Below are 25,641 nucleotides of genomic sequence, written 5' to 3' on the forward strand. Positions count from 1 at the left end.
ATCAAATCAAAGGAATTATTCAGTATTTTTTCTTAATTATTATTTTTATTATTATTATTATTATTATTATTTTTATTATTTTGTTTTTTTTTGTAACGTCAATGGGGTCTATTGGAGAGATCGAAAAGGAACGTTGTATCTACCCTACCAGATCTTCAGATACCATCACCAATGAGATTTCCATGTAGGAACCTCTTGGTAGGTGTCTTCAGATGGAGAAGGATTTATTGCAGTATAGTTATTATGTTGCGCACTGTTCCTTTAAATTGGCCGCCATATTGGCTCAGGTATTTCTTTGACACTAAACAAATGGGTCACAGGACAGTACGTTTTTAACATTTGGGGAAGTTTTGTAAAAAAAAAAAGTCAAACAAAACACATTTCACATTATTCAGGGAAATGACAATGATCAGATGTCAGAGCGATCAATGATTAACATCACGCGACTCTACAGCTGCTAAAAACTATGGCGCCATCTGGTGGACAAAAGATGACAATGCACGTTCTGAGTTTAAAGGATGATAAAGGGGTTGTCCACCTTTGGGTAATATTTTTTTTACACTAATTCTTGTATTTGGTGTTAAAAAAAAAATATTTTTGCAATTGGATTTCAATCAAAAAAATTTGACCTTTTGGTTTTTAGATGCTCTTTGCTTCCTGGCACTTTCAACTTTGTTGTGGTCTGTGGTTATAAATCAGCTGAGAAGAGCTTAAAAAAATGATAGACAAGAGTTCCAAACTCAGAACAAGCTCACTGAAGGATTCTCAGTCAACTCATTTTACAGGCAGCAATAGCCAGTGCAACACAGAGGCAACAGAATGCAAAAGATGCAACATTTTTAATAAAAACTGTTTATTGTTGTTAAAATGATATTTAGTCCCAAAAATATGTATATAAATTAAAATAAAGGTTCCAAAAGTTGGACAACCCCTTTAATGTTATAAATATATAAAGATTATTGCAGAGATCTTGACAGAGGTGAAGAATAAAAACAATAGGTTGGAACTTTTCGGCACGCGGTGAATTCTGTTAGTATTCTTCATGATTGGGGTGTTTAGGACACAATCTTCTAGTGTCTGGTCTGGAGGATAGTCTTCCCGTTGGATGGTGAGATGCTCATTGGGGCGTTTAGGACACTATCTTCTAGTGTCTGGTCTGGAGGACAGTCATCCCGTTGGATGGTGAGATGCTCATTGGGGTGTTTAGGACACAATTATCTAGTGTCTGGTCTGGAGGATAGTCTTCTCGTTGGATGGTGAGATGTTCATTGGGGTGTTTAGGACACAATCTTTTAGTGTCTGGTCTGGAAGATAGTCTTCCCGTTGGATGGTGAGACGCTCATTGGGGTGTTTAGGACACAATTATCTAGTGTCTGGTCTGGAGGATAGTCTTCCCGTTGGATGGTGAGACGCTCATTGGGGTGTTTAGGACACAATTATCTAGTGTCTGGTCTGGAGGACAGTCTTCTCGTTGGATAGTGAGACGCTCATTGGGGTGTTTAGGACACAATCTTTTAGTGTCTGGTCTGGAGGACAGTCTTCCCGTTGGATGGTGAGACGCTCATTGGGGTGTTTAGGACACAATTATGTAGTGTCTGGTCTGGAGGATAGTCTTCTCGTTGGATGGTGAGACGTTCATTGGGGTGTTTAGGACACAATCTTTTAGAGTCTGGTCTGGAGGATAGTCTTCCCGTTGGATGGTGAGACGCTCATTGGGGTGTTTAGGACACAATCTTTTAGTGTCTTGTCTGGAGGATAGTCTTCCCGTTGGATGGTGAGACGCTCATTGGGGTGTTTAGTACACAATTATCTAGTGTCTGGTCTGGAGGATAGTCTTCTCGTTGGATGGTGAGATGCTCATTGGGGTGTTTAGGACACAATCTTTTAGTGTCTGGTCTGGAGGATAGTCTTCCCGTTGGATGGTGAGACGCTCATTGGGGTGTTTAGGACACAATTATCTAGTGTCTGGTCTGGAGGATAGTCTTCTCGTTGGATGGTGAGACGCTCATTGGGGTATTTAGGACACAATCTTCTAGTGTCTGGTCTGGAGGACAGTCTTCCCGTTGGAAGGTGAGACGCTCATTGGGGTGTTTAGGACACAATCTTTTAGTGTCTTGTCTGGAGGATAGTCTCCCCGTTGGATGGTGAGACGCTCATTGGGGTGTTTAGTACACAATTAGCTAGTGTCTGGTCTGGAGGATAGTCTTCCCGTTGGATGGTGAGATGCTCATTGGGGTGTTTAGGACACAATCTTCTAGTGTCTGGTCTGGAGGATAGTCTTCCCGTTGGATGGTGAGACACTCATTGGGGTGTTTAGGACACAATCTTTTAGTGTCTAGTCTGGAGGACAGTCTTCCCGTTGGATGGTGAGACGCTCAATGGGGTGTTTAGGACACAATTATCTAGTGTCTGGTCTGGAGGATAGTCTTCCCATTGGATGGTGAGACGCTCATTGGGGTGTTTAGGACACAATCTTCTAGTGTCTGGTCTGGAGGACAGTCTTCCCGTTGGATGGTGAGACGCTCATTGGGGTGTTTAGGACACAATTATCTAGTGTCTGGTCTGGAGGATAGTTTTCTCGTTGGATAGTGAGATGCTCATTGGGGTGTTTAGTACACAATCTTTTAGTGTCTTGTCTGGAGGATAGTCTTCCCGTTGGATGGTGAGACGCTCATTGGGGTGTTTAGGACACAATTATCTAGTGTCTGGTCTGGAGGATAGTCTTCTCGTTGGATGGTGAGATGCTCATTGGGGTGTTTAGGACACAATCTTTTAGTGTCTGGTCTGGAGGATAGTCTTCCCGTTGGATGGTGAGACGCTCATTGGGGTGTTTAGGACACAATCTTTTAGTGTCTGGTCTGGAGGACAGTCGTGCCGTTGGATGGTGAGACACTCATTGGGGTGTTTAGGACACAATTATCTAGTGTCTGGTCTGGAGGATAGTCTTCTCGTTGGATGGTGAGACGCTCATTGGGGCGTTTAGGACACAATCTTCTAGTGTCTGATCTGGAGGCTAGTCTTCCCGTTGGATGGTGAGGCCCTCATTGGGGCATTTAGGACACAATCTTCAAGTGTCTGGTCTGGAGGACAGTCTTCCCGTTGGATTGTGAGATGCTCATTGGGGTGTTTAGGACACAATTATCTAGTGTCTGGTCTGGAGGATAGTCTTCTCGTTGGGTAGTGAGATGCTCATTGGGGTGTTTAGGACACAATCTTTTAGTGTCTGGTCTGGAGGATAGTCTTCTCGATGGATGGTGAGATGCTCATTGGGGTGTTTAGGACACAATCTTTTAGTGTCTGGTCTGAAGGATTGTCTTCTCGTTAGATGGTGAGATGCTCATTGGGGCATTTAGGACGCAATCTCCTAGTGTCTGGTCTGGAGGACAGTCTTCCCGTTTGATGGTCAGACGCTCAATGGGGTGTTTAGGACACAATTATCTAGTGTCTGGTCTGGAGGATAGTCTTCCCGTTGGATGGTGAGACGCTCAATGGGGTGTTTAGGACACAATTATCTAGTGTCTGGTCTGGAGGATAGTCTTCTCGTTGGGTAGTGAGATGCTCATTGGGGTGTTTAGGACACAATCTTTTAGTGTCTGGTCTGGAGGATAGTCTTCTCGTTGGATGGTGAGATGCTCATTGGGGTGTTTAGGACACAATCTTTTAGTGTCTGGTCTGAAGGATTGTCTTCTCGTTAGATGGTGAGATGCTCATTGGGGCGTTTAGGACGCAATCTCCTAGTGTCTGGTTTGGAGGACAGTCTTCCCGTTTGATGGTCAGATGCTCAATGGGGTGTTTAGGACACAATTATCTAGTGTCTGGTCTGGAGGATAGTCTTCCCGTTGGATGGTGAGACGCTCATTGGGGTGTTTAGGACACAATCTTCTAGTGTCTGGTCTGGAGGATAGTCTTCCCGTTGGATGGTGAGACGCTCATTGGGGTGTTTAGGACACAATCTTTTAGTGTCTGGTCTGGAGGACAGTCGTCCCGTTGGATGGTGAGACACTCATTGGGGTGTTTAGGACACAATTATCTAGTGTCTGGTCTGGAGGATAGTCTTCTCGTTGGATGGTGAGACGCTCATTGGGGCGTTTAGGACACAATCTTCTAGTGTCTGATCTGGAGGCTAGTCTTCCCGTTGGATGGTGAGGCCCTCATTGGGGCGTTTAGGACACAATCTTCTAGTGTCTGGTCTGGAGGACAGTCTTCCCGTTGGATGGTGAGACGCTGATTGGGGTGTTTAGGACACAATCTTCAAGTGTCTGGTCTGGAGGACAGTCTTCCCGTTGGATTGTGAGATGCTCATTGGGGTGTTTAGGACACAATCTTCTAGTGTCTGGTCTGGAGGACAGTCTTCCCATTGGATGGTGAGACGCTCATTGGGGTGTTTAGGACACAATTATCTAGTGTCTGGTCTGGAGGACAGTCTTCTCGTTGGATAGTGAGATGCTCATTGGGGTGTTTGGGACACAATTATCTAGTGTCTGGCCTGGAGGACAGTCTTCCCGTTGTATGGTGAGACGCTCATTGGGGTGTTTAGGACACAATTATCTAGTGTCTGTTCTGGAGGATAGTCTTCTCGTTGGATGGTGAGATGCTCATTGGGGTGTTTAGGACACAATCTTTTAGTGTCTGGTCTGGAGGATAGTCTTCCCGTTGGATGGTGAGACGCTCAATGGGATGTTTAGGACACAATTATCTAGTGTCTGGTCTGGAGGATAGTCTTCTCGTTGGGTAGTGAGATGCTCATTGGGGTGTTTAGGACACAATCTTTTAGTGTCTGGTCTGGAGGATAGTCTTCTCGTTGGATGGTGAGATGCTCATTGGGGTGTTTAGGACACAATCTTTTAGTGTCTGGTCTGAAGGATTGTCTTCTCGTTGGATGGTGAGATGCTCATTGGGGCGTTTAGGACGCAATCTCCTAGTGTCTGGTCTGGAGGACAGTCTTCCCGTTTGATGGTCAGACGCTCAATGGGGTGTTTAGGACACAATTATCTAGTGTCTGGTCTGGAGGATAGTCTTCCCGTTGGATGGTGAGACGCTCATTGGGGTGTTTAGGACACAATTATCTAGTGTCTGGTCTGGAGGACAGTCTTCTCGTTGGATAGTGAGACGCTCATTGGGGTGTTTAGGACACAATTATCTAGTGTCTGGTCTGGAGGACAGTCTTCCTGTTGGATGGTGAGACGCTCATTGGGGTGTTTAGGACACAATGTTCTAGTGTCTGGTCTGAAGGATTGTCTTCCCGTTGGATGGTGAGACGCTCCACACTCTGGGAGGTGGCCACTTCTCCGTTACTTGCTGCAAGCTGACGCTGATGGGTGAGATGAGCTGAGAGATGGGTCCGCGGGAACGGAGGGAGAGACGGGCGGCCAGGAGACCCATCCTAACACAGGTGTCAGTGTCATATTCGGCTAGGACCCCTGTAAGGAGACCTGCCATGAGGCTGCGAGGAAGAAAGAGAACGGGTTACATGTTGCTTCCTACAATCTTACACTCTAAATTCTGAGTGAAAATTATCAAAAACCCTTTTTTTATGTGAAACTACACGAAAAATAATGTTTTTCCAAGAGGACATAGCTCAGTATTCCTGCTCTCATACTACAGGAAGGGCTTCTGCTGCAGTCAGTTGCTTTACAGCCAGTCAGAAGGCGGAAGAAAGAGGAGAAGAAAATGTCTGATCTTCCAGGGATACATATATTATATATGCACTCTTTATGAATCGATTCGATGGGAATTTAATTTACTTTGACTATTTAGGAATTCACCGAACATTACAATATGTGATTTGATTTGTATCAATTGCTAAAAATGGCCACCTCCATTTTAAACATAGCAGAAAATTGCATCTGCCATAGAAGGATTACAAGCAGTCTCGGACTGGCCGACAGGAGAACAGGAAAATCCTCTGGTGGGCCCCCCATGCAGAAATTGGATCTCCACTCCACCTATATAACAAGTAGTTGGCACAATAAATTTGTTTCACTATGTACAGACAAGGGCATAATCTCCACCTTCATTTAACAAACTACCCTGTATATTATTATAGAGAAACATTGGCATATTTATGAATTAAAGTAATGTGATTTGCATGTAGCTGAACAGTGGGCAACCAGAGTCAATGTTACGGGTGGCACCCCAGTTCTTACACTGATCACAAGACCCTATAACGTCTTGCAGCCATCATATCACATAGTATAACACAGTCAATCAGGAGGGACTATTAGAGCCAGTATAAAAGCAGAGGCAAGGAATGCAGCAGCCATGTTGCAGTGAATCTGGATAGTGAGAGAACGTCACAACGCACAGCTTCGCCATAGAGATCAGGAGAAATAGCAATAAAATACTGGAGACTGTACAGCAAAGAAGAATATTGGTGTCTGAGTGAAAGAGAATAATGCAGATTTAGAGAGAAAAGAGGCCTCAGTGTCATACAAGTTTTTTCAGGGCAACTGAAGGCTTCGAAGCACTTTAGATTCACTACAAAATTTATCTGTAGTTTCACTCATCTCTATTCTTTATATATTTCATAAATGGATTCTGTGAAAAAGAAAAGAGTTTTCTATAAAACTGCCGGAATGTCTCAGTATAACAGACCTGTCTCCGGCTCCAGAAACATTGATGATTTCCTCTGGAGGAATGGGAGCGGCTGGATAATGTACAGCGCACAGATCATCCCTTAATACCTAATGAAGCAGAGAGAGAGGCAATAATTCCCGAAAGGAATGAAAAGGCAAAACATTTCTACAAAAAAAATAAAATATAACCACATCCTCCCAATGTAATACAGATTTTGGGTCTCTTTTCTTCCCTCTGATTAGACAGGCTCTTCCTGTAATGCCAGAGATGTGTCCAGCTAATGACTTGTCTCTTGCTGCAGCTCTTCCTCCCCTCTCACAGCGCACAGTCTCAGAGAGAGAGAAACTACAGCTGAATCCCTCTCACAACGCCTACAATTTACTGGTTCACACTAGATAGATATTTTTTGGGGAGTGGGGTAGGGAGTTTGATTTTTTATTTACGTTTCATATTCATCTCAGGCCGTGAAGACATACACATCACCTTCGTAAAAAATTACCTATTTATTTAAATCAGGTTTTTCTGGTACATGTATTTAAAAAACTGGCAATGTGTTTATTTATATATCATGATCTTTATTAAAAATTAGAAAGAGTAATTTCTTGCAATATTCACACTGATTACTAGAGCTTTTTTAGACTCTAACTTTCTGTCCTTTCAAGAAGAGTTTTCATCACTTTTATCAGCAAAGGCAGAATTACAATACTAAGTAGCAACTCTGTACACACCTGATAACATAGGATCCACCAATCATAACAGGTGATGTCACAGCTCACCTCCTCCTCCTGTACAATGACTGATAACACCTCTATATACAGTAGATAACACAGGATCCACCATTCACAATAGGTGATGTCACAGCTCACCTCCTCCTCCTCCTCCTGTACAATGACTGATAACACCTCTATATACAGTAGATAACACATGATCCACCATTCACAATAGGTGATGTCACAGCTCAGCTCACCTCCTCCCCCTCCTGTACAATGACTGATAACACCTCTATATACAGTAGATAACACAGGCTTCACCATTCACAATAGGTGATGTCACAGCTCACCTCCTCCTCCTATACAATGACTGATAACACCTCTATATACATGAGATAACACAGGATCCACCATTCACAATAGGTGATGTCACAGCTCACTTCCTCCTCCTGTACAATGACTGATAACACCTCTATATACAGTAGATAACACAGGATCCACCATTCACAATAGGTGATGTCACAGCTCACCTCCTCCTGTACAATGACTGATAACACCTCTATATACAGTAGACAACACAGGATCCACCATTCACAATAGGTGATGTCACAGCTCACCTCCTCCTCTTGTACAATGACTGATAACACCTCTATATACAGTAGATAACACAGGATCCACCATTCACAATAGGTGATGTCACAGATCACCTCCTCCTCCTCCTGTACAATGACTGATAACACCTGTATATACAGTAGATAACACAGGATCCACCATTCACAATAGGTGATGACACAGCTCACCTCCTCCTGTACAATGTCTGATAACACCTCTATACACAGCTGATAACACAGGATCCACCATTCACAATAGGTGATATCACAGCTCACCTCCTCCTGTACAATGACTGATAACACCTCTATATACAGTAGATAACACAGGATCCAACATTCACAATAGGTGATGTCACAGCTCACCTCCTCCTCCTGTACAATGACTGATAACACCTCTATATACAGTAGATAACACAGGATCCACGATTCACAATAGGTGATGTCACAGCTCACCTCCTCCCCTTAACAGAGAGTGGCCTTTGCACATGCTCATTAGATGCTTCAATACAACAGATAGGGGAGGAGTCTGTTCATTGCGGCTAATGTACGTGTGCATTCCATTAAACAACAGGAAGTTAGTCGAAAAAAACCCAATGGCCAGTATGAGAACCGCAAGATTTCTAATTGCCATTTTTAATACAAATTGTGATATGGGAAAAAATACACTGCAAAATAATATATATAAATAAATATATATATATATATATATATATATATATATATATATATATATATATACATTTAACACCAAAAAAAACTATTTAAACAATCGGTAATTTTCTTTGGTTTCCAGTCTTTCAAAAGTTTTTCCATTACTATCAACCATTAATTTCGAATTTTCTACTTCATTCCACCGTAAAATGGTGATTGGGATTGGGATTATTTATGGGAGATGCCAAATAAAGAAAAATCTAAATAATTAGGGGGAGGAATGAAGTATTATAGGCATGGGTCCCTTTAAATGATAATGGGACGACGTGTTCAGACCGACGGGTTGTAGTCGACAAAACTTGGAAAATATTTCACTACATCTTGACCTAAGAATGTGGAATCTACCTCAAATCCATACAATCAATGCTTGTCAATTATGGATATTCTATACCTTGTCTTCAGCACGAAGGGATACGGTTCTGTCACGCCTGTGGCCACACAAGAGGACGCCGTGGGCCCCCAGAGTTACTATGACGCAATGTATGTTCTCCAGGAGAGGCAACGAGAGGCTGATGGCCATATCTACTATATCTTCTAATTTACACGGAATATCTAGGGAAGGAGACACGAGTCATGGAAAGAAACATACCGCAACGTACGTGTCAGGTAAAGGACCGCCACCCTCACCGGTGGTATTACTCTTGTTTTCATTGATGAAGCCGTGATGAGAGATGTTGAGAATTTAGCTTTACACCTGTCAATCATCTGAAAGGTCAACAGTCGATGTCTGGAAAATGTGTCTCATTATCCTTTAGAATCTGACGTGATCCATCTATTTTATGTCTCTGGATGTAAATCTTCTAGTGAAGTCTCATAACATTGCATCTAGTTCCCCAATATGTGCGTACAATCTATGTAAAGTTAATTGAGTCAGTTAAAACCGCTTCTCTAGATGAGGACCTGTTGGCGATCAACTGATCGCCACCAGTCCTGCTGCTGTAATCATCAGGAAAAGCTGCAGTGGCCACTGGTGGAGAACAGTGGTACTGCATGGTGACTATTCTAAGAAGTTTGAGCCTTACATAGCACCAAATGCATTTGCAGAGGTTCTCCACTTTGGATAACATTGGTGCGAGTTATGAATAGAGTTGAGCGAATATGTTCGGAATCGGTCGCTGAATCTGAATTTGCCATATTCGTGCCATAATGGTACCCTATTCGTGCCAAATTTATGTTTGACGATCGTTCCCGAATATATTCGCTCATTTCTATTCCCGTTGACTCCAATGACGTTCGTCTGCATTGCAAAAACAATATTTGCCCCCGATCAGAATTGGAACCGAATTTTGAAAAATTTGCGCAATTCTAGATATGAATCCCCAACCCCCACCATCGGCACCATTAACCTCAATATTTCCATATAGCACAGACAGACAGGAATCATCCTTGGATCATAATTGCTAGCAGTGATAATAGTCTCCCAGCACTTATATCCTGTTTAGGAGGTAGAGTAAATTCAGAAACAACTGGATGAAATATTAAAGGGGACCTGTCACTTCCCATAAATATGAAGTTATTTTAGCTGATGTAAATACTGCCATTCACCTGAATCTGACAATATTTTTCTTTTGTTCCTACGCTTCTCCGTTCTTAAGATATGGCCTCTTTTTCCCTGTATATAAATATAGGCTTGCTACCTAGGGGGTGTGGCCTCAGCTCTTCATGGGTGTGGTTATCTTGAGAACCAATCCCAATTGGCTAAACAAGAAAGGGCCATATCTCAGGAACAGAGAGGCGCAGAAACAAAAAAAAAAAACATCGCCAGAATCAGGAGAACGGCGGCATTTACACCAAGCAAAAAAAATTACATATTTAAAGGAAGTGATGTTTTCTTTTAAAAAAAATTCACAGGAGTGTAATTTAATTGTAATCTATTGGGGTAATATAACGTTTTCTGTCTAATTTTGTATTTGTTGTTGTTTGTCAGTCTTGGGTTGTTACTATCCTGTGCATAAAATGCTGTTTTGCCCATTTTGAAAGGGTTTTTTTTATTTCACAAAGGTATTGAGATATCAATGGGACATCATAAATCATAATCCCTGATGGCTAACGCTAATCCTCCATAATCCTCAACAGCTAAAACAGTCTCAAATTTGAGATCTCGGATTCCCAAAAATTGGGAATAATTGAAAGTGAACTACGGTAATTAAGATTCATTATGTCACCCAACTACCTACCCACCATCTTGGCGTTGCTTACCGATGTCTTCTACATATCCCAAGGTCCTATTGATGGCTAGGAGCTCTTTTATGTTTGGAGAGAGGTAGGTCAAAGCCGTCCAGCTGTTTGAGGTGAAGGGTTTAGATGCTTTGTCTATATCTGTGGGTTCGTAGCAAACTGCAAAACATTATACAATAACTTTTACATTTACAGGGGATGTCTGGTACGAAGAAGCAGTGCGAAACGCGCGTCGGGGCAGAGGGACGCCGGGGCATACATCCACGTGGCAGACCTTAAGGTAATATACCCATTCTAATATAAAACTCTATATCTGCTAGTGACAATCATGTATCATATTAGAGGATGGGTTTAGCCCGCCTCCGCATGACATAGATTATATCGGCACATTCCTATGAGGGGATGTTTTACCATATATCATGATGCACATAGAATATAGGTAGCATGGATGTAATTATCATATGTATATGTTAAATTAGTCCACGATTTGGATGTAGCCTATGGCTTTTTTGTGTCCCTCCTTTTAGGTCCAATACCTTTCTTCTTTGTAGTATTTATACATTGTTTTTAATGATTTTCAGTAAACTATTAGTTTTTATTAGTACCTCAGTCTATGTCACTTATTTTTCTTACACTGGGTGATCAAGTCTTTTTGTGATATATTTAAAGGGGATGTCTGGTTTAGTATATCATTTTCAAATGCTCTTTTATCTGGAAGAGAAACTAGCTACAAAAATGTATCTGTCTCACTGGAGGACCCTGTCCATTTATTACACAAAGAAGAGAATGATTTCAATAGAAGCTGTGCAATACCTCATTTCACCTGCGGGAATGCTGTAGGTGAAATGAACACTTGTTGATGAGCTGCTTTATAGATTACAGTTCATTGTAGGAATTCCTAACAGTAAGATATCATAATATCGGAAAAAGTTAAGGGATTCTTATACTAAAAAATGGGATTTTAAGAAACTTGGCCAGATGAAAGGGAACCTGGAGATAACAGCAAGCAGAGATTTCGGGGAAAAAGTGAAACAAGTATATAAGAAAACTGCAGAACTTGTAACTAAGATGTGACCTTACACCTTCACATCATAATTTAATATTTTGTGACAAGTAAATGTAATAAACAATTTGCCGCGAGTCTCGGCTCGCGCGGTTTAGAGGTGTTAATTGCACAGATATGTTGGCACACTGACCTGGCACAGCGCTCCGACGCGCGACTTCGCACACATACTGAATGGTTGACACAGGAACATTCCCGTCTATGCACAATAGGCGAGAACTGCGGAGACGCCCTGCAAACTGAGACACCTGGTGGGGAGAAAAGGTATTACTAGAGGATACTCAATGTACGCGGCAACTAAGTCTTTCTACTTATCAGATATAAAAATAAACAAAATGCATAATATATTACATAACATAATAAATTATATATTCACATTAGTGTTTCTGACCCAATGAGAGTCCCTCAAAGGAGAATATTTGAAAAGCGGGTTGCTGTAAAAAATGGGCATGGTTTGGATTTAAATGGGCGTGGTCAAATATATTTATATCCGTTAAAATTAATTTGACTGTTCGGAATAAGTTGTCACGTGTGTGTACATGAGGAAAAACACAATATCCGACCATTTTACGACCTGTTCTCTCTATTTTTCAGTTGTCTCTGAGCAAGTGGGAGGAGGCTAGCCCCTATTATGTCTCCCATACACAGAACACACAGACATGAGTAGCTCCTGATATCCCTTGTCTCTATAGAGCACATATACAGAAGTCCAGTACTGAGCGGTGTAGCTGTGAATCCAGCATTGGGGTTTATTCCTGCTTTCTCTCTAATTTTCAGTTGTCTCCGAGCTAGTGGGAGGAGGCTAGCTCCTGTTATGCACACACAGACACGAGGAGCTCCTGATATCCCCTATCTCTATGTAGCACATATACAGAAGCTCAGTACCCAGCAGGGTAGTTGTGAATCCAGCATTGGCATTTACAAGAAAGCTGCAGAACATTCTGCCTTTCTCTGTCCCTCTGCTTCTCCCCTTCCCCCTGGTTGCTAGGGAATCCCCACATGTACTTATGTTGGCTAACAGATGTAAATCATTCAGCTGCGGTGCTAAAAACTAAAACTCGGAGCACTAAAAAATACTCGCAGGACCCCCGAGCGTCCTCGGGAAATCTCGAGTAACGAGTATATTCGCTCATCACTAGTAGGCACCTAAAGAATAGCCATTGGAAGCTGTTACTCTCTATCTTCTTTTTTTCTCAACTTGCTTTTTTAATCAGATTTTTCAAAGTAAACCCTATTTTGCTGATATTGAATTTTTCATCATTAGGACACATTTTTACTAGGGACTGTTGGTGGTAACAAGGCACGGGCGGGCCAACCATTTGGTGCTTTGACATGGAACCTAAATTCTCTCTTTCATACCGTTAAGCCCTGTTTTGATCCTCGCCGATCTCCTGACCTTCCATGATCCCCGTTCTCACTCTTTCCATGTTGTCGGTGTGAGTAACAATAACCCCCGGCATCACCTTGTCATCGGAAGACTTAGTGAAATCTTCTTAGTAACACGACTATTGTTGAGGGTCTGTGACTATTTATGTTCCTCCATCTGATGTCTGCGCAATCTGCCTAATGTAACCGTGGAGGTCAGATAACGATACGGTATCGGCCATCAGGGTCTCGGGGCAAGAAGGTCAACAAGCCCCTGAAAACCTGAGATAGGCTACACCTTTTTTGATGAGTATGGAGCTGATGGTTAGTTGGTTCTGCTAGTTTCTTAGAGAATATGTGGTAATTAATGAGGCACTTGTGTTGGGGCTATGTTACTCACATGTCCCGGCTCCAGCACCAGGCTTTGCGTCCTCTTTTCCCAGTGAATGGTTCTCTCTGTTCTCTCCACCCATGTGTGTTGCTCCATGCGGCGCGCACCTCTGATGTCACATGCTATGGTCTTATCGGCTGGCTCGCTCACCTGAGCTTTAGATAGTTAGGCATCCACACCACTACTATGTTTCTAAACTCAGTTATCTTCCCTCCTAACTCAACTACCTCTGCTACACCACTGGGCTCTGCTATCCCAAGGTGTTTGCATATGTGACTCAGCTGTTACCAGACCAGGGAGCCATTCAGCATATCCAGCCCTGTTCTACGTGTTATGCGCCAACCTCACTGAAGATCTGCTGGAGCCGTGGTTACTCTCAGCTCTGCTGTTCCACACCCTAGGAGCCGTTCTCAATCTCAGCTCTGCTGTTTCACACCCTAAGAGCCATCCTTACTCTCAGCTCTGCAGTTCCACTTCCTAGGAGTCATCCTCAATCTCAGCTCTGCTGTTCCACACCCTAGGAGGCATCCTTACTCTCAGATCTGCTGTTCCACATCCTAGGAGCCATCCTCACTCTCAGCTCTGCTGTTCCACACCCTAGGAGCCGTCCTCAATCTCAGCTCTGCTGTTCAACATCCTAGGAGCCATGCTCAATCTCAGCTCTGCTGTTCCACATCCTTGGAGCCGTCCTCACTCTCAGCTCTGCTGTTCCACACCCTAGAAGCCATCCTCAATCTCAGCTCTGCTGTTCAACATCCTAGGAGCCATCCTCAATCTTAGCTCTGCAGTTCCACATCCTAGGAGCCGTCCTCAGTCTCAGCCCTGCTGTTCTACATTCTAAGAGCCATCTTTACTCTCAACTCTGCTGATCCACATCCTAGGAGCCGTCCTCACTCTTAGCTCTGCAGTTCCACATCCTAGGAGCCGTTCTCAGTCTCAGCCCTGCTGTTCTACATTCTAGGAGCCATCCCCACTCCCAGCTCTGCTGTTCCACATCCTAGGTGCTGTCTTTACTCTCAGCTCTACTGTCCCACATCCTAGGAGCCGTTCTCAGTCTCAGCCCTGCTGTTCTACATTCTAGGAGCCATCCCCACTCCCAGCTCTGCTGTTCCACATCCTAGGTGCCGTCTTTACTCTCAGCTCTGCTGTTCCACATCCTAGGAGCCATCTTTACTCTCAGCTCTGCTGTTCCACATCCTAGAACCCGTCCTCAGTTTCAGCTCTACTGTTCCACATCCTAGTTGCCGTCTTTACTCTCAGCTCTGCAGTTCCACATCCTAGGAGCCGTCCTCAGTCTCAGCCCTGCTGTTCTACATTCTAGGAGCCATCCCCACTCCCAGCTCTGCTGTTCCACATCCTAGGTGCCGTCTTTACTCTCAGCTCTGCTGTTCCACATCCTAGGAGCCATCTTTACTCTCAGCTCTGCTGTTCCACATCCTAGGAGCCATCTTTACTCTCAGCTCTGCTGTTCCACATCCTAGAACCCGTCCTCAGTCTCAGCTCTACTGTCCCACATCCTAGGTGCCATCTTTACTCTCAGCTCTACTGTTCCACATCCTAGGTGCTGTCTTTACTCTCAGCTCTATGGTCCCACATCCTAGGAGCCGTCTTCGGTCTCAGCTTTGCTGTTCCACCTCCTTGAAACCGTCCTTTCTTTCAGCTCTACTGTTCCACACCCTAGAAACCGTCCTCAGTCTCAGCTCTGCTGTTCTACATCCTTAGAGCCATCCTCATTCCCAGCTCTGCTGTTCCTTCATAGTGCTATCTGCATATTCAGCTCTGCTCTATCACGAGCATGTGTCATCCAGCAAAATCAATTCTGCTGTTTCACATCTTTTTTGAATTCCATCACATCCAGCCCTACAGTACTACATCTAAGGAACTATCTGCACCCTCAGCTCTGCTGTTCCACTGTCATACCATACAGGTGCTGTCCAGCATATCCAGCTACACATTTCTGTTTGCACCAATGCCTTTTATCCATGCCGCTCATCCAGATCTACAAGGTGTGACTTAATATAAAGGGGTGTGGCTTAATATAAGGGGATGTGGCTTATTATAAGGGGTGTGGCTCTATATAAGGTGTGTGGCTTACTATAAGGGGTGTGGCTTTTATAAGGGGTGTGGCTTAGAATAAGGGATGTGGCTTAGCATAAGGGTGTGGCTTCGTATAAGGGGTGTGGCTTACTATAAGGCATGTGGCTTAAATTAGCATTTTTTTTTAGTTTCTGTAGGTCACAAGTATAAGTGGAGCCACAAATTCTCACATGTTTCTCTGTTATCTGTTGGTGAATTTCCATGTCTCCCAGTCCAAGGATCAGTTCTCCGCTGCCAGAGATGACTGCACAGTATGTGGCCGTGTTGTGACCCTTAAGATGTGCCACCCCTTTCATATCCTGCAAGACAAGTATACTTCCACTTAAGAATACACTTGATTAAAGGGCAATATCCATAAAACCTAAAAATCCTATCAGCCATCTCTTCTGGAATAATAGGAGACCTCCCGGAACTCCTAGAGAACCAGAAAATCTCTCGGGCCCTGCAGAACCTGACCGAAAGCTCCTAGAAACCAATGATTCCAAGATGTTCCTTCATTCATGGAGGTGGGGAATAGATGTAAAAGGGGTGTGACGGCAGCAAAGGGGCGCAGCTACGGCCAAAAGATGCCGAACCCTCCTCCCAGATATGAGTCTTCAAAACCTCTGCCCCTCTGATGTTCCTCCAGAAAATGTACAATTTACCCTTCTCCCTGTCGATAAGAGTCTGGAAGTGTCAGGGCTGATTGGACAGTTCTAGACTATGCAGAGGCACGACCCACTGACAAGGGTAAGCGTAATATCCGGACTCACCATGTGTGAACAGTACCGGAAGACTGAGTCAGAGAGGTCATCTTGCCCTACAGCCGAGATGAACAGAGGTCTGACACCAAGACGGCTCAAACAATCTGAAGGTGAAGAGAATATACTAATATTAAAAGGCCAATTGTCTTAAATTATAGTTTCCCATTCTGGCTGCCTTTAGCTGCCACTAGGGGGAGCTTGTGAGGTTACTGCATACGGTTTATACATAGAACTCAATACAAAACCTGTATGCAGTCAGCTCCTGAGCTCCCCCTAGTGATGACTACAGGAAGTAATAAAAAAAATTAACTAACTCGTCCTATTCAGGGAATTTGGAGCTTTGGATCAGGAAACCATGAAAGATCACATACCTGCCAGGTTCCTGCCAACACCTCCAAAGGACTGGTGGACTTGACCCGGATTTGTTTGTCCCCCAAACTGCAATGGTAAGCCACAAACCAGAATGATAAACTAAATGGCTGATAACAGAGAGTAATAGCATTATACCATGATGGAAATAAGACAATTTATAGGATTAATGGCTTTTCAAAGGCGAATTTCTGAGTTCCCATACTGCCACGTAAATTACCAATGTTCTGGATTTCCCGTTTTAGGGCCCATAAGGCTGACGTCGCAAAGCACATCATAAAAAGCTGAATTCTACGCCATCCGAGTGTTATAAATAAACGTCTTAGCTGGTCTCTTAGGTTTCCAATCATTTTATATTAGTTTCCTATTTTTATGTAACAGTTTGTGGGAAATTTATGGGATTTTTAACTGAGATCAGTGGAGTTGAGTGGATTTTACATTAAAAATAAAAAATAAAACTATTTAGTTACTGCAAGTTATAATTGGAAACATACAGCAGGGTAATATAAATGAATTCCCAATACGGAAACTTAAAGTGGACCTTTACCTTTCATCATCATGTTGTTTTTAGGTCCAGCTTTCGTTGCTGATTAATTTAGTAATATATCTTTATAGTAGGCGGGATACAGTTTATAATGATACAGAGCTCCTCTGCAAAGATGTAAGTTTAAATAATAAAATTCTCAATTCCTGCAGTCACCACTAGAGGGAGCTTACTGCATACAGTGTTACTATTGAGTTCTATACATAAGCAGTCTGCAGCAAGCTCCTGAGCTCCCTCTGGTGGTGGCCACTTGAATTATATTATCTAGTTATATCGCTCAGAAGGCAATTGGGGGCTCTGCGTTACAAAAAGATTGCTGTTTTTAAGAAATTAATCAAAACAGAACTGTGCATGGATTTGGAAAAGGCCGAACATCGGGAAATAGAGACAAAATTGTCTAAATCAGAATTTGTCACTGGTCTATGACCATCTTTAGATATTTGTTGCAGATCACCATTGGGCTGATGATTAAAAAAATATCATGAAAGTGGAGCTCCCCATAATTGTATGCAGAATGCAAAAGACAAGACTGAAAACACGTAGAAGCTCTTGTTCGCCCCCCTGTGGCACACTCGGGGAACTGCACCTTTCTAATCTACAGTGTATTTTAAATGCTTGCAGTTTTCAAGATCACCGTATACTGTCAGTGAACAGAAAGATTATGTATTTATTTACATCCAGAGACAGATTAGTAACATTCACAGCTGGATGTTTGCTACAGTTGCATCCAGACTACAAAATCGTTCTGCAATCCATGAATGTGTATTGGAACAAACTTCAACTAAAAGGGATCCTGCCATTTAAAACAACAATGAATCCACACAAACGGTACCTCCATCTTGTCTCGAGCTGCTTTTGCAATGAAATCAACATTAATACCTCCAATAACAACCTGAAAATCAGAGAAGATAGATAAAATGATAGATAATAGATAGATAATAGATAATATATAGATTTATCTAGTTTCCATCTATCTAGATAGAAGCAGTTCTGACTGTAGAATTATCTCACCGGCCTGGAATCCGACATCTGTTCCTCCGATTTCGTGCGATGACGTAATTCCTTCCTTCCGCCTCCTTTAGGTTTCTGGATCTTGCTCAGGGCCACAGCGATGCGACTCCCAACTCCGGCATTATTCTTTATCAGAGCAATATCTTGAGTTCCATTAAGAAAACTTAACAATAACTTTACCCTTTCTTAAAGCAAAATATTTGCAGTTGATTTTATAGAATTATTACCTTCACCCATTTTAAGTGGCTTAAAAAAAATGCCCCTCTCTGTAAAGACCCCAAAATGTCATTTCATGGTATGTTTTCTGTAGCTATCATGCAATTAATCATTTCTCCTGCGGAGGCGCTGCAGACTGATCAGTGTACGTCAATCTGTAAAGATCAATATGCCAAAAATTGGTACCAATGCAGATAAGGATACTGGAATCTAGGGATTTCCCTCCGGTTTTCTCATTTACTCTGCTCAACAGGAACGGGGTCACCTCTTTTCCCACAATGCCTTCCTTTCTGATTTAAATACGGAAAATAAAACCGTGTTACAGTACTACACTGCGTGCAGAATTATTCGGCAAGTTGTATTTTGATCACATGATAATTTTTATACATGTTGCCCTACTCCAAGCTGTTCAGGCTGAGAGCCAACTATCAATTAAGTAAATCAGGTGATGTGCATCTCTGTAATGAGGAGGGGTGTTGTCTAATGACATCAGAACCCTATATAATGTGTGCTTAATTATTAGGCAACTTCCTTTCCTTTGGCAAAATGGGTCAGAAGAGAGATTTGACGGCTCTGAAAAGTCCACAATTGTGAGATGTCTTGCAGAGGGATGCAGCAGTCTTGAAATTGCCAAACTTTTGAAGCGTGATCACCGAACAATCAAGCGTTTCATGGCAAATAGCCAACAGGGTCGCAAGAAGCGCGTTGGGCAAAAAAGGCGCAAAATAACTGCCCATGAATTGAGGAAAATCAAGCGTGAAGCTGCCAAGATGCCATTTGCCACCAGTTTTGCCGTATTTCAGAGCTGCAACTTTACTGGAGTAACAAAAAGCACAAGGTGTGTGATACTCAGGGACATGGCCAAGGTAAGGAAGGCTGAAAAACGACCACCTTTGAACAAGAAACATAAGATAAAATGTCAAGACTGGGCTAAGAAATATCTTAAGACTGACTTTTCGAAAGTTATATGGACTGATGAAATGAGAGTGACTCTTGATGGGCCAGATGGATGGTTGGCCAGAGGCCGGATCAGTAAAGGGCAGAGAGCTCCACTGCGACTCAGGCGCCAGCAAGGTTGAGGTGGGGTACTGGTATGGGCTTGGTATCATCAAAGATGAACTTGTGGGACTTTTTCGGGTTGAGGATGGAGTGAAGCTCAACTCCCAGACCTACTGCCAGTTTCTGGAAGACAATTTCTTCAAGCAGTGGTACAGGAAGAAGTCAGTATCGTTCAAGAAAAACATGATTTTCATGCAGGACAATGCTCCATCACATGCCTCCAACTAAGCTAAGATGTCCACCCTATAAGTTGACCCACATCTCTCCATCCAAAATGTCATGATGCCTACTCGGCATCAGGGTCAACTTTCCCATGTCCCTGGTCCTCCTTATTACCTGGCCTCCTCTAGTGCTTGGTGAATGGCTTCTTCTATCATCCGGCCAGATGAAGCATTCTCTAAAGGAATAGGGACCGAGATCAGGACACCACTGTTCAGTCCGAGCTCCAGAGAACTGGCTGAGGGAGAAGGATGTGATATCATATAGTGACCCAAATACCATTTTGTCTACATTCCACGTCCTTCCAACACACAAGCACGAATTAGATTTTGGTTCTTGAATAGATCTACCATCTTTTGATTGTCATACTGATCCCCTATGCCCAATAACTGGCACCGGTGATGTCCGACAACTGCTCATTCCAGCCACCTTCTAAGAGGACAGCGCCACACCCATTGATAGGCTGTGTCTGGTATTGCTTCAACTCTTAAAGTGAAGGGTGCCACGCTTCTTTACCACATACAACCTGTAGACGGGTGTGGAGCTGTTTGTGGAAGAAAGCAGCCATCTTGTTTTATTTCAGCATAATCTTTTAAAACCACGTCATAAGTGTTACCATCCTACCAATAAGTCTTGCAGCCTCCTCCTCATTTTGGACATGATATGGGGCCTTGTAGCCGCTGCGTGGGGTGAAGAAAGCTGGGAAGTCTCTGGAATCTCCAAATGTGGAAACGCAGACTCCTTGGGTCTCCTATTATTAGGGCGATAAGGAAGCAGGGCTTAAAGGGGTTGCACACTTTTCTCACAAAATGGTCGTCGATAAAGGAACATGTGACCAGATCAGCCTCCTGTAATAGTAAAAACTGCTTTTCTATTGGAGGAGACTGATCGGCTGATCTAGTCACATGTTCCTCTATCAACGGCCATTTTATGGACATAACAGCTGGTCAGTTTGTGAGGAGCGAAACAAGAGAAAGTGGACAATCCCTTCAAGAGGTGGCAAGCTGATGTCTAAGACGTCCATAGACGACTTTGTATCTTGTTCAGATAAAGACTACTAGGCCGAAACAGTTTTATGCAGAGCAGTTTGCATCGGACATGTCCGAATTTGCTGGGGTTGTTTCTAAAATATTGGGGCATTGTCGACAAATTCGGGACTGTCGGCAACAAGTCATGCTTGAGTTCTGCCCATAAGGCCTGTTAAATGCTGGGGCAGATTTATTAAACCTGTCTAAAAGCTGTCTGTTGCCCATATAAACCAATCACAGTGCAGCTTTCATTTTACCAGAGCCGTTTTAAAAATGAAAGCTGAGCTCTGCTTGCTATAAGCAACAAAGGCAGTTTTTCTTTTAGACAGTTTTTGCCTCACTCACCAGATACTCCAGAGTGCGGCCAATGTCCAGGATGGATTTTATCCCGGCTGAAATAACAGCTACTGGTGTTCTCCCAAGTTCAGTTAGATCTGCACTGACATCCATAGCTGAAGCCAAAGAGGAAAATATGGAGTTACCCTTTAAATTAACCAAATACTATAAATAGTTCTAGAACGCTATAAAATGAAGGAATAAAAAAAATGTACTGCTTTCTCCATCGCGGTGTACTCCTCCGATCCCTCCGGTCACAAAGATAGGGATCCCAGCGTGATGTGCAGCCACCATTGTCCCAGAAACGGTGCTGCCTCCTGAAAGACCCTATAACAAGCAGAGATCATAGCACTTTAGAGCCTCATGTATAAAAAATGCCTCCAAGATCGTATCCTTGCCCCGTATGGACAAACAGGTGCACGACTCCCTACCAGACGCAGCTCTGATCTCTCCTGCGTCCGTCACATGCCCCATAAGGACACACAGGTGTACGACTCCCTACCAGACACAGCTCTGAACTCTCCTCTGTCCGTCACATGCCCCATACATGGCGCCCCAAGGTCCTGGTCATCACAGTAACCTTGCTTTCCTCACGGGGAGAGTGATGTTACGCTTGAAGGCAAGAAGGGATAACTGCAACCAGGTAACACAAGCATGCAACACATTCACACTCCAGGCCACCAGGGGGAGCTTTTGATCCTATTTACTAGGTGACTCCCCATATATAAGGTAGTTTAGGAGGGAAAGTAGTCAGTCAGAGCTGCAGATCAGTTCTTGCCAGGAAACAGACTGGACCAGTCTGGGCAGCAGAGGGTTTACGGAGCTGTGTAGCCGCAGTGCAGCAGTTCCTGGAAAGCGACATTCAGAAAGCCAAATTGATTGCAGTGAACGTGCAGGAGAGCAAAGCACAGGAGAGGATATCAGGGGGAGACCAGCCCTGAGCAGGCTGCCTCCTTCTGAGGTGCAGAGACCGGTAGCCAGAACACCGAGGTTGTAAGGACCTCTATGACTTACCTCAGAGACTGGCAGGACATCTGAACTCCAAGCTACCTGTCCAACCTAATACCCAGGAGGCACGGTGACACCCTTAGAGGCTGGGGTGTGCTAGAGTCCCTATAAACCGCCTCAAGTCACCAGTCATACGGGTTATGTCCTATCCTATCCGGGGGACAGAGTGAGAGATAACATCTGTGAGGACCTTATGTGAAGCCATAGGCAGTAAGGGACTACACCACCACGGCGCTAGAGGAAGGCTTTGATTTCCACCTGGATAAGGGGACTCCTAACTTGCCTCCAAGCCTGCCGGACCCTGTCTGCCCTGTGATCTGGTGCCCTGGACTGTGGCTGCCTGAAGTCAACAGTAAAAGTAAAGAGACTGCAACCCTGTGTCCTCATTCTTTACTGCGCCTTTCACCATCTACCATCTAAACACCGGGAGCCCTGGGGACATACTTCACCTGTGGGAAGTTATACCATCTAGCTGCCATAACATCACCCCAGCGGACCCCTTAAATCAGCGTCAGTCCCCACTGACCGAATACCACAGGTGGCGTCACAAACATAAACTTTATTCCCTTTAAAGACCTTTCCATTTTACATGGGCGCCCAGGGCCATGGACCGGGTCGCCACCGTGACATCCCCCTGTGAAACTCAGGACCCGGTACCGAGTACCCCAAGGCCATGGCGGGCGACTCAAACACAGGTGCACGACTCCCTACCAGACACAGCTCTGATCTCTCCTGTGTCCATCACATGCCCCATACGGACACATAGGTGCATGACTCTCTACCGGACACAGCTCTGATCTCTCCTGTGTCCATCACATGTCCCATACGGACACACAGGTGCACGACTCCCTACCAAACACAGCTCTGATCTCTCCTGTGTCCGTCACATGACCAGGTTCATATGGGATAACAACAAGCAAAAATCATAAAAATGGTGATAAATCAATACAGAAAGTATATTGACAAATTGTATAAGTTAGCATTTTACTAAAAAATAACCATTATTTACCGACACAAAAGAACCCCTTTAAATATGCCGTGTGGTCTAACGTCAGACTATAACTATACAAGTATTGTATAATATATTATGATGTAATCTAATACTTAATGACAAACCTGGCTGATCACATAGGGCAGATCTCTCCTCGACACCTTCACACAGTCTTTGCTGGTGGCAAGAAACTTGATTTCTTCTTCGCGGAGGCCAATGTGCACTTTGCCCTCTATGATGCCCACTGTCGCTGGTACTGAGCCGTTGGCTCGGACTATTTCCTCCACTTGACTGGCCATGCTGTCATTATACATATATATGAATTCACTTAAACAGTCACATACAAACTTCAGAAAAACGTTTGAGGCGGATCAGTTTGTCTCCGTGGTTACAGACCATAAACAAGCATAAAGAAGAGATGACGCAAGGTATAAGTCCTCACCTGATATTTTGTGGATAGGGCATCCCATGTGTAATAATGGTGCTCTCCAGAGCCACAACCGGCCGACCCTCTGTCAGTGCCTCCTCCACACTGGGATGTATTCTGAATGTGGAACCTAGACCCGGAATTTAAGTGTAATCTCTTCTGTCAAGGCTTAAAAATACAATCCTGTTACATAAGTTTACGATTGGAAAAATTATCATACAGAAGAATACAACTGGGCCAGAGTAGCACCGCAGAGGTCGGACATATGTGGGTCAAACAAGACCCCAACAAAACTCCTCTTACCTGTCGACATCACGGCTCCTCTTTTGACTAGTTGGCCTGAGATACCTGTGATTATGTTGCGTTGGGCCAACTTATCAAAAGAGGACCAGGAGATGTCAGAAGGTCCGAAGAGATTCACAAGGCTCTGGCCTGGTGACCATGAACTACCGACTTGGTTCTTGTGAATCTTTTTACTCAGCATGAGTTCATTATGTTCCGGGTGTAGAGCGCATAATAATGTTCATTCAAATAACATTTAATATATTTGATGAGAATTTAATTCTCTGGTAACATTTTTGCAAATTTGCTCATAATTTACACCCAAGTAACCTAAATAACTTAAAGTGGGAACTTACTTTGGCTATCCAACCGTCTGTGGACCACGGCACTCCCCACCCGGACCATTGTATTTTGCACTCCGGTAGAACATCTTCTCACAGCAGAAACCAGCATGGCAGTTCATCTGATCTAATAGAAAAACATTGATCATTATACTTTAGGTGGTACAACTCCAAGAACCCTATGATGGAAAAACTGTACTCAGAAGCATAGTTATAGGGGGGTACAGAGGTAGCAGCTGCAGTTTAGGCCTTGGTGCCAAAAGGGGCTCATTTGCCATATATAAAAACTCAGATATTATAAATAGAATGTGATATTTTGGAGAAAAATGGGGGTCTTCTACAAATTTTGCACTCGTGTTAGAACTAGTGACCGATTTTGCAGAACACCTTGTAGTTTTCATAAGTGGTATTCAACTTCATTGAACCTGTGATCGGCTAAATTCTCATATAACACTGCTAGTATTGCAGAGTGTTGTGTCTGCCTGTAGAAAGGCATGCCCTTTAGGCTTCTGTACATGGTAAACCTGGAGGCTAGTGTTAGACCCCAGGTTGCCAGAGAAATTCATCGGTTCTCCACAATTGCGCCAGTCCTGGGCTCTCTTCTTCTGCCTAACCACTTAAATGCTACGGTTCAAATTGGCAATAGCATCTAAAGGGCTAAAATGTCAGGATTGGACTCTGTTGAAGCAGGGTGTCAACATTATAATACAGTTGGCACTTTTAGAAGTTATGGTGCTGGTACAGCTCTCGTGCCTGCGCCATAATAGTATGTCTGATTGTTGGGACTGCATAAATTAGAGAAATAGGATTACTCGAGGGCGCAAGAGCAGCTGCTGGGTCTGCATCTACAATGCAGATGTCCTCCGGTGACTATATGGACGAGTCGTGTCTCTTCCGACATCCACCTAGAGTCTATAAGTTCGCTTCTCACATTAAAATCTGATACAGCGTTCACCTATAGGCTGAGACTCTATGGGTCTCCATATGTAAATTATAGCACTCAAATCTTATCTTAAAAAAGCCGTACTTTCAGTCCTAAGTTTGCTCGTCCTATATAAAGTATAAAGCCTTTATAAAATAATCATCAAAAGTTACAAACACCAAAAAGTGAATCATTAACAAACCTGCTGATAGAACAATCTACGACCACAACTGTAAGAAGTGCGCAAGATGTGATCTCCTTCCGGAAAGCATAAAGCAGGAAATAGAAGCACAGAACTAGACAAGCCGCATAAAAATCCACCATATTTCTTGCTCTCACAATGTAAAGTGACAGAGAACTGGGACAGATGACACTGCCACTGGCGCCTAATGGACAAAATATCGTGAGAAACGTAAAAGTGTCTTTATGAACCTGCGTCCCTT

The 25,641-nt window shown here is 43.6% G+C and overlaps 1 protein-coding gene across 2 annotated transcripts; it reads right to left on the reverse strand.

The window, feature by feature from the left end:
* Positions 1-25,453, reverse strand: LOC138675222 (uncharacterized). Of its 2 annotated transcripts, none has more exons than XM_069763270.1 (19): positions 25,401-25,453; positions 24,292-24,403; positions 23,669-23,783; positions 23,352-23,526; positions 21,443-21,554; positions 21,237-21,343; positions 20,488-20,614; positions 19,981-20,101; positions 18,790-18,875; positions 18,370-18,512; positions 18,191-18,250; positions 16,817-16,883; positions 16,455-16,549; positions 15,873-16,001; positions 11,983-12,097; positions 10,808-10,945; positions 9,000-9,160; positions 6,595-6,683; positions 1-5,443 (listed from the first exon to the last, which is right to left on the reverse strand). In XM_069763270.1, exons 2-19 carry the CDS (start codon positions 24,386-24,388, stop codon positions 5,215-5,217), a joined length of 2,166 nt encoding a protein of 721 aa, XP_069619371.1. In that variant the 5' UTR covers positions 24,389-24,403; positions 25,401-25,453; the 3' UTR covers positions 1-5,214. The 2 variants fall into 2 exon arrangements, with proteins under 2 accessions (XP_069619371.1, XP_069619370.1); XM_069763269.1 differs by having other exon boundaries at positions 18,772-18,875.
* Between the last annotated feature and the right edge of the window lie 188 nt (positions 25,454-25,641).

The sequence above is a fragment of the Ranitomeya imitator genome, chromosome 4 (genome assembly GCF_032444005.1).
Source record: "Ranitomeya imitator isolate aRanImi1 chromosome 4, aRanImi1.pri, whole genome shotgun sequence".
NCBI lineage: Eukaryota > Metazoa > Chordata > Amphibia > Anura > Dendrobatidae > Ranitomeya > Ranitomeya imitator.